The 13,604-nt window shown below is 39.0% G+C and overlaps 1 protein-coding gene across 1 annotated transcript in view; it reads right to left on the bottom strand.

The window, feature by feature from the left end:
- The window catches only part of DNAH11 (dynein axonemal heavy chain 11), a 110,521-nt gene that overhangs the window by 95,508 nt on the left and 1,409 nt on the right, over window positions 1-13,604 (bottom strand). The window contains 11 exon segments of the mRNA XM_086468173.1: window positions 798-908; window positions 2,378-2,431; window positions 2,433-2,601; window positions 3,034-3,135; window positions 3,137-3,193; window positions 3,284-3,532; window positions 4,150-4,244; window positions 4,246-4,482; window positions 5,597-5,703; window positions 6,402-6,516; window positions 11,877-11,983. Of these exon segments, the coding sequence (XP_086324299.1) occupies window positions 798-908; window positions 2,378-2,431; window positions 2,433-2,601; window positions 3,034-3,135; window positions 3,137-3,193; window positions 3,284-3,532; window positions 4,150-4,244; window positions 4,246-4,482; window positions 5,597-5,703; window positions 6,402-6,516; window positions 11,877-11,983 (1,403 nt within the window).

Raw genomic sequence — 13,604 nt, 5'->3', positions numbered from 1 at the left:
GGAAATCTACAGATCCTGCATACATGATTCAACATAAGAAAAGCCAAGAGCAATTACTTCAGAGGTTTAAAAAGCCGCATTTGCATCGTCTCTGAAAGCACCCAAAAGGCAAACAAAGGACTCTATATTTGAACCATAAAAAGAAAAGCTGCATAGAAAACAGTTAATTCATACTCTTTTAATAAAACTCTTCACTTATTAAACCACTTCTCCTTACTTTAAAGTTGTATACATGTTAACAAGGTCTCTTCATGATGTTTTAAAAAGACCCACTAAACCTTCCACTTTGGACTACTGTATTCAAGAGCACATTATGCTGACTTTAAAAAGGAACATGAATAAAGAATATGAGCAAGTATTCTGAATTTTTTTACTTTATCAGTGACCATATGCAACATTGGAAGCAAAACAAGAGAAACCTAAATTTGGTGGTGCTAGAATTATACCAGCTTTTTGGGAAAAAAAAAAAAAACAAAACCAACAAACACACCCAAACCCAACAAAAACAGAACAAAACAAACAACCCCCAAATATTTTAATACACACATCAGAATGTCATTAGATGTAGTACTGAAAGATTACAAGCAAGTATGTTTTTCTGAGATTCCCCATTACCTTATCAAGACAAGCACAGGCATTTTCTGCACCAAACTGGAAGGAGCTTCCATTTTAAATCTTTCTCTGAATTCCATCTGCTTACCCTGATGAAACACAGGTAATGACATCTGTCACTGATCATGTTCTTAAAAAAACCCCAAAAACCAAAGATATAAAAAAGCATTCAGCATACATCAAGCAAGTAAGGTGCATTTTCTTCCGATAACTGCAACCTCAGATGCCTGAGGAGGAGTTACTTCATGCTTTACCAACACAGGTCTCTTAACGGCATTCCATTTTTGAGGCATTTCCTATTTAACAGAGTAACATTATCTTGAAGGAGAAAATACCACATATGGCAGAAATATATCAATAAAATTTATATATTAACAGTGAGGATACTGCAACACCTGTCTACGAATAAGAAATTAGAGGGGAGGATTTATTTAACTACAAGCCATACTCTACGTCATAGTTTTTACTAGACTTTTTGTCAACTGCAAAATAATTAATTTTACAGATCATTGTTATCATAAACTACTTGAACTTAATGAACTCATATTTTATGTATCATCACACAAAACTTCATTCAAAAATATGTTTGGAACCTTCCACACAGTAAAAACAGAGCACTCCACTCCTGCTGCTTTAACACATTTTCAAATATATAGATGTGACCTGGAAATAGCTTTCTCATTCTACAAATCTCCCAAAGATCTCTAGAAAAGCCATTCAATAAACCATGGGAAAAAAAAAAAAAAAGTTCCATCAGGATGAATAAAATCACCTTGACAGGTTTTTTGCCTGTGTCCAAAGAAAGCAGAAGAGAAGCCTGAATTCAAGTCACTTCAGAGTAACCACAAGGCTAGTTTAAAGTAAACTGTTAAAGTAAACTGATTAAAAATCCTGTATTTATCTTCCTAGTCATCCCCTCATCCCAGTTTGGACCAGACTGACACAGAAATAGAAGTTTCACTGCGGACTGGAAAACTCACTGAAACTGGTGAGTTCTCATTTTGACTAATTAGATCATCTGATGAAAAACTTTAGTTGAACTTCTACCAAATTCTATTTAACACTATTTACATTGTAGTGAATCTCCCAAAACAGACCAAATAAAGGTCTCGTGTGCAGATGGTGATATTAAAGCCACAGCTTCATAAGCTCTTCTTTTAGTGTCAGTAGGAACCACTGCAGCTGTAGTGCTTTCCCACCTATTCTTACCACTGAGTTTTGCTTAATTCAGGTAATTGCCCCAAATTTCACTTGCCACCCAAAATAATTATAACTGGAACAGTCGTAGGGCAGAATATACACACAGGAGCAAGTGGCTGAGGATCTCTGAAAGACTGCATCACCTGACAGGCATCAGATCCCAGCTTGTATACCCATATTTGAACAGAGCCCCAAACTGCTGCCAACTGTGTCAGAGAAGGCAAACCAACGTAGGAAATACACTCACTAGAGTTTCTGTGCAGCTCAGCTTCTGGATGTGAACATGATTTGTTCATTATTAAAAAAAAGGGGGGCGTGTGTGCAAAAAAATAACTACTGACCTTATCAGAACAAAATGTACCAGACCTCTCTTTGAATTGATTTTCCATCATTCACATAAAACGAGCCTTTTAAAAAAAACATAAGAAAAACTAACTGGCTTTGTTGCTGGCAACTGAGAAGGAATAAAGAGAATAGAATTATTCTACATCACTGAGATCAAATACTGCTATTTTAGGACCATATACACTTATGTAAACATGAAATGCTACTTTTGCTACAGTACCTCTAACTGGGCACAAACTTTGCCTGGCTTCTTCTGTCCATAGTGTTCTAAAAAATGCAACCATCTCTTTTAAAGGTTCCAAGAGCTCATCAGCGGTTGTCTGCCTCTCCTTCACAGCCAAGAGGTGTCCCATGATTTCTACCAGCACACAATAATCTCCCTCAGTTGCCTCTCTTTAAGGTCCAGCATCTGTTACTTCTATAAAATCTTCTATATCAGCCAGACTACCAAAGAGGGAAGGTATAATTACAAACAAAGCAAACATTCCTTACTATAGTGAATAAACATGTAGTAAGCCCTACTGGTACTAGTAATGGCACTTACACAGTTTTACAAAATATAGTTATTTATAAAATAAAAATAATATAGCTTTATTATATCATTTTAAGATATTTTGGGCCTGACTTCCAAAGACAGCAAATGCTACTATTGAGAATTAACCCAACAGGATACACAAGGACAAGATTTGGGAAAGAGAAAAACAAACAGCCAACCCCCCCCCCCCCACCACCACCATTAAAAAAAAAAACCACTAAGAAAATAATAACAAAAAAGCTGCAAGCCCAGCTCATTGAAGTATGACATGTAAAAAAGACCCCAAGCTTATAGTTATTCCTTTAGTGCACACGAACATGCACACCTGTGCTCCATTTTACCTAACCATGACAAATCTCAGGAGACACTCTTTAAACATCCAGCTCCATCTCTCAATAATGTTCAGCAAGCTCATTTTCAAAGGCTTCATATCCACTTTGAAAAATTTTCAAGTCTTCAGAGTTGCTTATCTGAGCATAAAGATTTTCACAGATGCCAATCCAGAGCAGAAGAAAGAAATAAATGCGTATACTCCTCCAATTTTTTCCCCACACAAAAACGCCAGTTACTAAGACCAGATGCTTTCTTGCCTCCTCCTTAAATAGTTTAATAGCAGGAGGCTGTTGAGAGACTTAGTCAGAAAGGGGCATCTTTGTGGATGCTAAACCATGACCACAGAGAAGGAACTGCTTCATAAACTCAGGCCAGTCCTCCAGCCAGAGACACACAGAGCTAGCAAGAGATCTGCTGTACTCCAGAGCTTTGTTGGTAACATTTGCCACTCTCTCCATAGTCTCCCGCCTGATTTCAGACAGATCAAACATGTTGCCCTTATCATTCCAGGCATCAAAAGACAAATGTTGTTATTTCAGTGAGACAGCAATACCAATTGGTTAAATTTACATGCAGATGAAAGAATGGAATTCCACCCCTTTTCCCCAGAGATCTATTAAAAATAAAAACTACAACTCACTCAGCTGTTCCTATTTTGGGTTTACATTTCATTATATGAACACATAAAACCAAACTGAGTACATACCCTTTGCAAGTTATTCAAAGTTGAACTTTTCATGGACTGTACATAATTCCGTCCACCAGTTTAGTGGATAATCCCTTACTTGTCTAAGAGATTATGTCCAGATTCACAGACTTCAACATGGCACCCAAAATGGAAGATCACAGCACAGGAACCAAGAGATAAATATTCAGCTAATCTAAATTAGCTTTGTGTAAAATGGATGACTTCATTCTGCTGCTCACAGCTGCAGAAGTGGGTGAAAGCATGAGTAAGCCTTTGGAAATGAACGGGACTGTGCCTCTACAAACTGCATAACACAACAGATGAGGCTCAGGATTTGAAGACAGATGCTACTAAACAAGTTTGCAATTAAAAATAAACTTCTCACAGCTTACAATTACTTGGATTCATTATTTCCAAACACAAGAGAAGCATTCCCTGGTAGTGCTCTGATCCCAGGTGTGCTTCTATCCTTTTCACCTGGGCAGACATTCGGAAAACATCACCCAGGAGTTCATCTACTAGGTCATAAAAAGCCATCACCAACCTCTTTATCTAGAGTAGGTTTAAACTGCATCTCTGGGCCATTGGGAATCATTTGTGCTTGAAAAAGTGGAGCTGGCTTCAAACTCTCTTCTGTGATCTGCACAAAATAGTCTAAAGAACGCGTGACAGTGTCACACAAACCATCAACTACAATGTCATCAATGTACTCTACATAAATCTTCCAAGAGGCTGAACAGGAATCTGCTTTGGAGAGCTTTAAATTTCCCTAAATAAGCAAACAAAGAAACAACAACTGAAAAGTACTTTAATATATGGTTGTGTTAATGTATATCTTTATTTAATGCACCTCTTTGTTTCAGTTTTATTTTATATACCTGATGCATATCACAAAATAGTAATCGCTAATATTTCTTGTATCAACTGTGCTCCTCGACTAAACTGGTCAGTGTAGGAGAATCCTGAACCTCCTTGGAACCCTGCATTGAAAAGACTACAGGTTGGCAGAGAACTATCAAACAGTACAGCAACTTCGATGGAACATCCACACTTTGTAAGAATACTTCTGCATGTTTGCTCTGCATTGCTGTATCAACCCTTTTTATATTTAACTAAACGTTAGAGACCTTTATTTTGATCTTTTTAAAGAAATATCAATAGTATAAAGACAATAATACAAATAAAATTAGGTCAGAAACTGAACTACAAGGTACTCCAGACAGTAACATTAAGAGTAATGTTGATAACGCACACAAAAATTTGTTGCAGTAGACTCAGAAGCAGGTCCCTCAAAAAATTAGCAAAAATGGGGCAGAGACACAAAAACCCCCTGCTTCTCTGGTCACTGTACCACATATCACTTGTAGTGACGTAATGCAGCAGTTCATATTTAACGATATTATAAGGATATTATAATTTGATTTAGCATTCATAAGTAAACCAGCGAATTACACTATCTGTCATGTATTTTTAATTACACATATAAGGAAGGAACATTCACATTTAAAATCAAAGTTATTTCACAATATATCTAGTCCAAGAAAGTGTTTTGAGATAATTTCTCCAGCTGCAGAAATTACTTTACCCATGGGGATCACAACATAGCTCAGGGTAACAAAAACAAGACAGCGGCATTATCATGAGTGCAGCTTGCCAGTCATTCCCAATCCACCAACTATTAGAAGACCTAATATTCTTTTCAAATGTTGCCCAAAACAAGTCTCTCTTCTCCCTATTTGTGCTCAAACATCAGTCTTAAAGAAATTTCAAGCAGTTCATGCAATTAACACAAATAACTGAACAAAACCATACCAGTGACCAAGTATTAATAAATATTTAATACCCATATGACCACATCAAGATACAGCTCACTTGGCCATTACCTCAACAAGACGATGGATCTGGTAGCTACTTTCTTGCAGCACTGTGTATATTTTAGCAAGTCTTTCTCCTTTGTCATGCAGGTTATAGAGCTTCTTTTTTACCTTTCCTGAAAAAGCAGGCGTGTTCCATCCAAGCATCCACGATTCCCTGGATTGACCTAACATTGTCCTCTGATGGCTGAACTCTCTGCTCCAGATCACACACTGACATTTTCACGTGTTTGATGCAGTCCCTGTGGGTTGTCTCCTGCCATGTGCTTCTTTTAGCAGGTCATCAATAGTTCTCAGCTCTTTTTCAAATCAGAAGACATTCTACCTGCAGAGTAGCCTGCACTAGCCTGTTGTACAGCTGAACGACAAGTTCAAGGTTTCTGACACACTGTTGGTGGGAAAGACACACACAGGATGCAATCCCTCTCATGTCCCACACGTGATTACTATGCACGTTGCTGAGCGGAACAGCTATTTGAGGGAGATCTATATATGAAAGGGAAACCATGCAGACCCTGAATGTCTCAAAACAGAACAGGCTGCCGGGTAGAAGGTAAGCTACGGGAAGGCAACTGGATCCACAGTTGCCGGGAGATCCAGGCTGGCAGTGCCCCCAGGTGTCTAACGCTCGGCTGTGGCCAGCATCGCAAGCCGAAGCGTAGGCTGTGGGTGGGATTCTGTTAGACAAAGATGTGATATTTCCTTTCAAAGGATAGTCAGAGCCATGCATGTGCTCACACATGTGCATACAAGCTGTGAGGGCTGGGGGGAAGAAAAAAGAAAAGACAAAACACACTTTGCTGTCACATCCCACCATCACGAACCTTTGCTAAATTGTTCTGTTTCTCATATATAGCTAAAGCAGAATCTGGAATGCTGGGTTCGTTCAACATCCAGAGATATTTCATGCCTCTCAATAAAGCCACTAGCTAGAAGAAGGAAAGAAACAGTTAGCTTATATTTATCCTTTCAGAAGCTCAACGCAATGACTTTGTTTACTTTGTATTTAATCTCAGGTACAAAGGCATTAAAATATCTATTTGATGACTGGAGTACCAGAAAGCATACAGGAGACATCTTTTAATTAGTATTCAGCAATTTAACAGTAGGAATTTAAGGGCTTTTTGACGTTTGATAACTTAAAGAACCACTGCTTTTTATAGGGTAAGAGCTAACTGTCTTTATGATATTCCTCTGTGTGCCTCTGGGGAAACCATTTATTACTGTAATAAGCTGCTTTACTGTTTGAAGTAAGAACTGTCCTGTCCCCCTGCAGGTATAGGGCAACTAGACTTCCCAACTGGAAAACAAAGACAACAAAATAAGTAAGATTTAAGATTTTAAGATTTACTCATACCCTAGAATATTACTGTCATTTTAAGAAGCAAAGGAAAAAGATCAGATATAGGTTTAATCACAGTAATACGTACATTCCTTAGGATCAAAATTCTCACTCAGGAGGCCATTTTTGGGATTACAATTAATCAGAGGTTTGTCTAAATTAAACTGACAAATTTCACCCACCTGAATTTTCCATTCACAGTAGGTCTGATCTTCACACAGGTCAAGGAATTCCCATGTATTTCTGAGAAATAAAAGCAGCCTCTGGACTTTCTAAGACTCTACAAGGAAAAAAAACCACCACACCTAATCAGTTTTCTTTGTTTAATGATAGCAATTCACAACCAAATTATGGCGAAAAGTTTTAGTTTCCCCCATTATTCATTTTTAGATGAAGTTCTATGCATGCTGGCCATTTTTAAACTAGCCATAGCCTTACCAAATTAAACCATAGGGGAAAAGATGCATAAAACAAGAAGCGAGAATGCTGGGAACAATAAAATTCTGGGAAAAAAAAAGGAGGATATGCCCCCATTGTATCTTAGTAGCTATGTCAGTGGTGACTAGTTGGAATGGTTGTTACTCAAAAAGTTAATTCAGATGGGTCTGATTCTCCTATAGGAGCTTTCCATCCTTTGTGCTGCCACCTAAAAGCATGTTTACTGAAGGGTCAGGAAAGGAAGGAGACAGGGCACAATTTTCAAATAACTTGGATGTCTAGGTCCCACATAAGTATCTTTGAAAGCGTTGTCACCACAGAACAATAATAGGTGGGATATGTTAGTGTTGTCCTAAAGCAGCGAAATTCCTAGTTCTGTTAGACTCATCCAAAAAATCCTCAAGCAAATCTCTTACAGCTCTTAAAATGCAGTTCTGAGAGTACTATCGAGTACACTTCAATGCAGAAACAGGAAGTTTCCACAATATATCACAAAACTTGAACTGTACGCGTGCACAACATGGATGTACAAATTCACTTGGGCAAGAGACCATATCATGCAGATCACACTAATCAGTTGTTCCTCATCTTACATTTTAATTAATAAGAATACATACTGCTGCAGAAACACGCTCCAGCTACCCAGGCTAACTATATGCTACACTGGATGGAAAGCCAAGGAAACATCTCCCATCCATGAGATTCTCTGTGCCTCGTGCAGTCAAATGCAAATACAGAATGTGAGTGGGGAATCTCTCAGCTTCTTTGAACTACATTTTAGATCTGGTCTTAGCTACGGGTTAACTTCTGGAAAGCACCTGTATTCAGAACATCATTAAAGTGAGATTAGAATCAAAGAACTCAGTTTGATTCTGCAGCTGAGATACATGTTAGTCAGTATTCCAAGGCGTTCAATCCACAAATAGCTTGCCTAGATAAAAAAAGTCTAATTTAAGCAGTGCACAAACCTGTTTATCTAACAATAAATGAGGAACAGTTTCATGGGTATGGGTACTAACCTTGAGCATGGATTCTAACCCTTAACAGTCATGAAATCCTACACAAAGAACAGAGGCAAGATGTCTGTCAAGATCCAGGGTTTGGGCTTTAAATTTAGTACAATCACCTTCAAACTCCTGTAACGTTAAAAAAAATTAAACTTATAAAATGCATGTCTTTCCCCTGGGAAGAAAAGCTAACAAGGCAGCATATGGTTGTGCTAAACACATAGCTCACCTCTGTCACTGCCCAAACTTCTAAGATTTTTGTATTTCAGGTTTTTCAGTACGATTTTAGCTGATGAGCAGTGATCAATGCTATCTAACAGTGATGCTTTTGGTTTGGGGTTTTTGGTGGTTTTGTTGTTGTTATTTTGTTTGTGGGTTTTTTTCCAGACACTGAGTTAACAACTGAAGCACTTGCTTAGCAATACAGATTGTTTTTAAGTAACAGCATAAGATCTACACACATGTACCACTGCAAGATCAACATGTGTGTGTACTAGTAATATAGATACCCAAGGAAAGCAAATAATTACGGTATTTTTTTAGGAAGCTTGATAAGAGGGATAGCCACCTATGCCAGGTAATATTATTCCTTACTTTTATGCTGTTTCATCCTGTTAACCTTCCCATTAAACAAAGAACTTCTCAACAAATTTTTACAAGCCCAAATTATCTCTGCATATTATCATTAAGTAGGACATTACGAACATCAAACTTCAGCTACTCAAATACTTGAAGTCAACTCATTAAGTAAACAGGATCTTTTGACTCTGACTCATTGTTACATTTAATTAGATTACCTTAAGTATCCACGGCTACCACATGTATTAGCCAACAGAACAGTCTTTTTCTGCAGCACAGCTGTACTTTCTTAATACTCAAGGTAATTAACCATGTTCACAGATGAAGACTTTCAGGAAAATAATACCAGAGCAGAAAATACAGGTCCATATTAATGTAACTTCATGCTGGCCCTAATGGGAGAGCTCCAGCACCTTTGTCCTGTTAGCAACACAAACAGTATCATGTACACAGAAAGCTACACTTGCTCCTTTGTTAAATACGTTAAACACTGATCACCTGAGAAAATACTCTTTTTTTTCTCTACAGCTTAGCTGCATCTCTTTTCTGTTGCAAGCCACTTGAAAAATATATAAGTAAATAAATAGAAGCACCAGTAGCCAAGGTGGACATTTATATAAAATCCAGCATCTTTGGGACGGTATATCAAATTAACTTGTTTGTTTAACAGTCTTCTTCCTTTCTAACCCCCTCCCCCTCAACTAACATTTTTTTTGTTTGGCTTTCTTTTTAAACACACTGCACAAACTCTCACATATTCACCCAAAACACATGACAGGCTGAACGACAAGCACTTCTCCATAACCAATAAAGAAATTCAGATTTAGTTCTGTGACATGTATTTAAAAATACGCCCATTTAACACATCGAGAATCTGTTTAAGGCAATCAGTCTGGGAAGCCCACATTTGTGCCCTGGAAGCTAAGCATCCTTTGGTCCTCTTCAGGGTCAGACCCCCCAGCCACGCCACAAACCAGACCATAGCTCTATTCTGGACTTCAGACAATTCCATCCACATATTAAGCAAACACACTGCCGATCCAGCAGCACATAAAACTTGTTCTTGGAAATATGCAGACACTATTCATGTATTATGCACTGAATAGCATGAACCTTGAAGCTTCTGACAAACAAATTAGCAATAAGATGACAGCTATTATTTGATAAAGCTCCTGAGTAGTAATGTCAAACCCAAAGGCAAATAATTTCTGAAGGACCTGGAAAAAAATATTTCAGCAATGACAGCAAAAGCAGCACAGTAATCGGTGCTTGGTATTCCACTTGTACTTCTTCTGTCAACACTAAGCCTGTACACATGAGTAAGAGCGGCTCAAACTTGAAAACTAATACTCATTGACTATGCTTTACTTGGCAATAAGCTGGAAAGTCAACAAACTTACAATGCAGAATGATTGTTAAGGAGCATGCTATAAAGGTTGCCTTTGTCCTAAGTCAGCCCAGTCACTAAGAAAGGACTCGCTGCCTCAAAAACGGATCAGCTTAAGCCATTTTACAATCTACATCTGGCCAAATATGGTAACTGCTATACTTCACCTAGCAGCTTCAAACTGTTATTTAAGCACCTCGCCACCATTTAAATGTATATACTGCGTATGCGAGGAATCCTGCGCAGAAGTAAAGGCAAAACAGGCAAACTGCATACAGACCTGAGAAGGGATGTCTTGAAACCACATGTCATGCAGACAAGGGTGCTTCAGAGCATCCTGCAGCCTCAGAAGGAAAAAAAAAAAAAAAAAAAGGAAAAAGCAGCAGTAGGTCTCTGCTGCCGCTCACTTCTTCTTTCTAAGGCAGCTTTATAGCTTTGTGCAGGGATTAGAAGGAATTTAGTGTGAATTGTAAGGGATTTTATCAGAGGCGATGAAATTTAGAAGTGCAGTGAGTCCTGACCTTCAGACATGGGAAGCTTTGCTGTGGATTTTAAAGCAGTACCAGGATTTCACCCCAAAGACATTAACAACTTTGCAAGGCTTCTGCATGACTTAAACACGTGCCATTCATTTAGTTCAAATCTGGTTTACGACCATTCCTCTGGGTTTTAATTACCCAGATTAAGCCACATATTTGCAAGAAAAATCAGCGTGCATACACACAGAATATATTTCCTACCACATCTAACAGAACAGTAAACTTTCCTATTCTCCTAATAATTACATTATTAATAATATAATTTTAATAACAACAACTAAGATCCGGGTCCATTTCAGAAAACTTGCCTGTTAAAATAACACCTTACTCAAAATAGGTGTTCCTTGCACACACAGCACTCCCTCTCCTTAATGCACTGCCAAAAATACCATGCAGGAGGCCCAAGCTCCCAAAGGCCAGGAAAGCTTACACCCCAGGGACGCTGAGCCCACCTCCTCATTGTCTGCCTCTGTGCAAACCCAGTAGGGCTTGTGGGTACCCAGGTGTTACGGGAAATGGCAGGGACACAGCTAGGAGAATCAGCTGGCCTGAGGATTTAGGGGGAGGAATGGGTGGATGTAAGTATAAAAAAAAAAAGTCAATAGGGAAGAATAATTTAAATGAAGATCAGTCAGCAAACAGATTAGAGAAAGGGGTTTTTTTAATGCAGCTTATTTGGGGTGATTGAATCCCACTTGTGATGGCAACCATTTGGACCAAGATGGCCAAGAAAAGAGTCATCACAGGGCACCCAGCCAATCTGCAGCTGGGGCTGCCTTATCTCCCCCGGCTGGGGCACACGCCTGCGAGGGGGCAGACCTGGCTTCACTGGCCTCCTCACCTCTAGAGGAATTTAATCAACACCTCCCCATAAAAGAGTGCCCTGGCTCCACAAAGGCACGGGGTAAAAAGGTAGGAGAAGACAGAGGATTTGGCTGCCATCCTGCCAGCCAGAGCAGCAGCAGTCAGAGGAGCAGCCCCACACTGCGGTACTCACGGGTGCCTCTGTTCTCCTCCCCATGCAAACGCAGAGAGCATCCTGTGCGCTGGGACTAGAGCCCACTCCAAGGGCGGGCAGCTCTAGCCAGCAGGCAGCAAAGCCAACTGCGTAACACAATAGGGTATGTCTTTATTTCAATTTATGTTAAAAGTGGATTAAATCCTCCAGAAAACACCATTTTCTGCATTTACAGATACTTAAAGCTATGAATTAACACCAAAATCTTGAAAGTGACCAAAAAAAGCATCTATGAAAAGAAGAGTAATAAACATTCTTTCTGGTTTATCACATATACATAAAACTGCTAGTGAGAACAGGGCTAGGAATTATTTTAGCAAGTATCGCAAGACATTGTGCCTACATTTAGCTTGTACCTAGGGCTAAACTGTAACAGTTGCTCTATCACCCAACAGTCCCTTACCAGCATGGGAAGGAAATCAGGAAAAGGAGAACAGACCCATGGGTTGAAGTGAAAACAGATTTAATGAACTACCACGAATACCACCAGAGGTGTACAGAGTTACACTGAGCCAGCTATCACAGTCAACCAGAGAGCAGTCCTCAGGAGAAGCCAGAGGAGGAGCAGGAGGAACCCCAGCAGGAACCCCACAGGAGCTCTCTCCCCTCACCAAACCTTCCCCTCTATAATGACCATGACATGATGGATGGGCCACCCCTGTAGCTCACTCAGGTCAGCTGCCCTGGCTGACTCAAACTGCTACCGGCCTGCCTGGCATGGCTGGGCTGGGGTTCTGTCCAGCCAAACCTGGACACATCACTATATGATTTCATACATTTAAGACACCTTCTCTATCTTTCAAGTAGAAACAACCAATTTATTATTTATATCAGAACTGTACATAAACTACATCCTAACACTTAAGAAAAAAGCTTACAGAACTGACTGTCAATTCTGTATATTGTATGTCAATAATTAACTGTTTTTCTTTAATTCTGGGCAATGTTGGTGGTGGATTTTGTTTCATTTTATCCAAATTTATTTCATATACTGAAATTCATTTTATTCACTAAAACTCCTCAGTAAGAGCTTTTTCAGCTTTTGAAATTCCAACATGTTAATGAAAATCTCCTAGATCAAATGAATAAAACTTAATTAACAGTATGTCTCTACAAAAAACAGCAAGAAACCTGATGTTTAAGATGTTTTTTGCCTCATTTGACCTTCTCCCTTCCAGTCTGGCAGGATGAGAAGTTAAAATCTGTGCCATCTTAAATAATGAATATGAAAAAAGTGTGGAGGAGCTACAGGTAATTCCAGCAAGGCTTTATCCTGGTTGAGTCGCTTATAGGATTAAAACACAAGCGGAAACGAATTGTCCCATAGAACATACAAATTTAACTCCATTTCAATTTTATCAGATTAAGTTTAAAAAGGCCTAGATAAAAAAGAGCAAGCACTGCTAATGACATACTTTCACGTATAAACAAGATCTATTATCATGATACAAAATGCTGCTATGAAAATTAAACATAACTCTTTCTCAGAGGAGTAACACTGAACCCACTTTAACCTCCTTTGTAATCCGTGCCAAACTAATTTCTATGGTCTCTGATTTCACTTGAATGAAGTTAATTGTTTTATGCCCCAAAGCGATGAAAATAACTGGTTTCTTGGCTGTTTAGAAGCGTGCAACACCCATTCTCTTTAGGAGCCAACCAGCCGCGGGTTCCCCAAGCAGACTCCTGGAGGGCTGCAGACCCCTG

The sequence above is a fragment of the Leptosomus discolor genome, chromosome 7, assembly GCF_034619465.1.
Source record: "Leptosomus discolor isolate bLepDis1 chromosome 7, bLepDis1.hap2, whole genome shotgun sequence".
In the NCBI taxonomy this organism is placed as follows: domain Eukaryota; kingdom Metazoa; phylum Chordata; class Aves; order Leptosomiformes; family Leptosomidae; genus Leptosomus; species Leptosomus discolor.
This window is presented reverse-complemented; position numbering and strand designations above follow the sequence as displayed.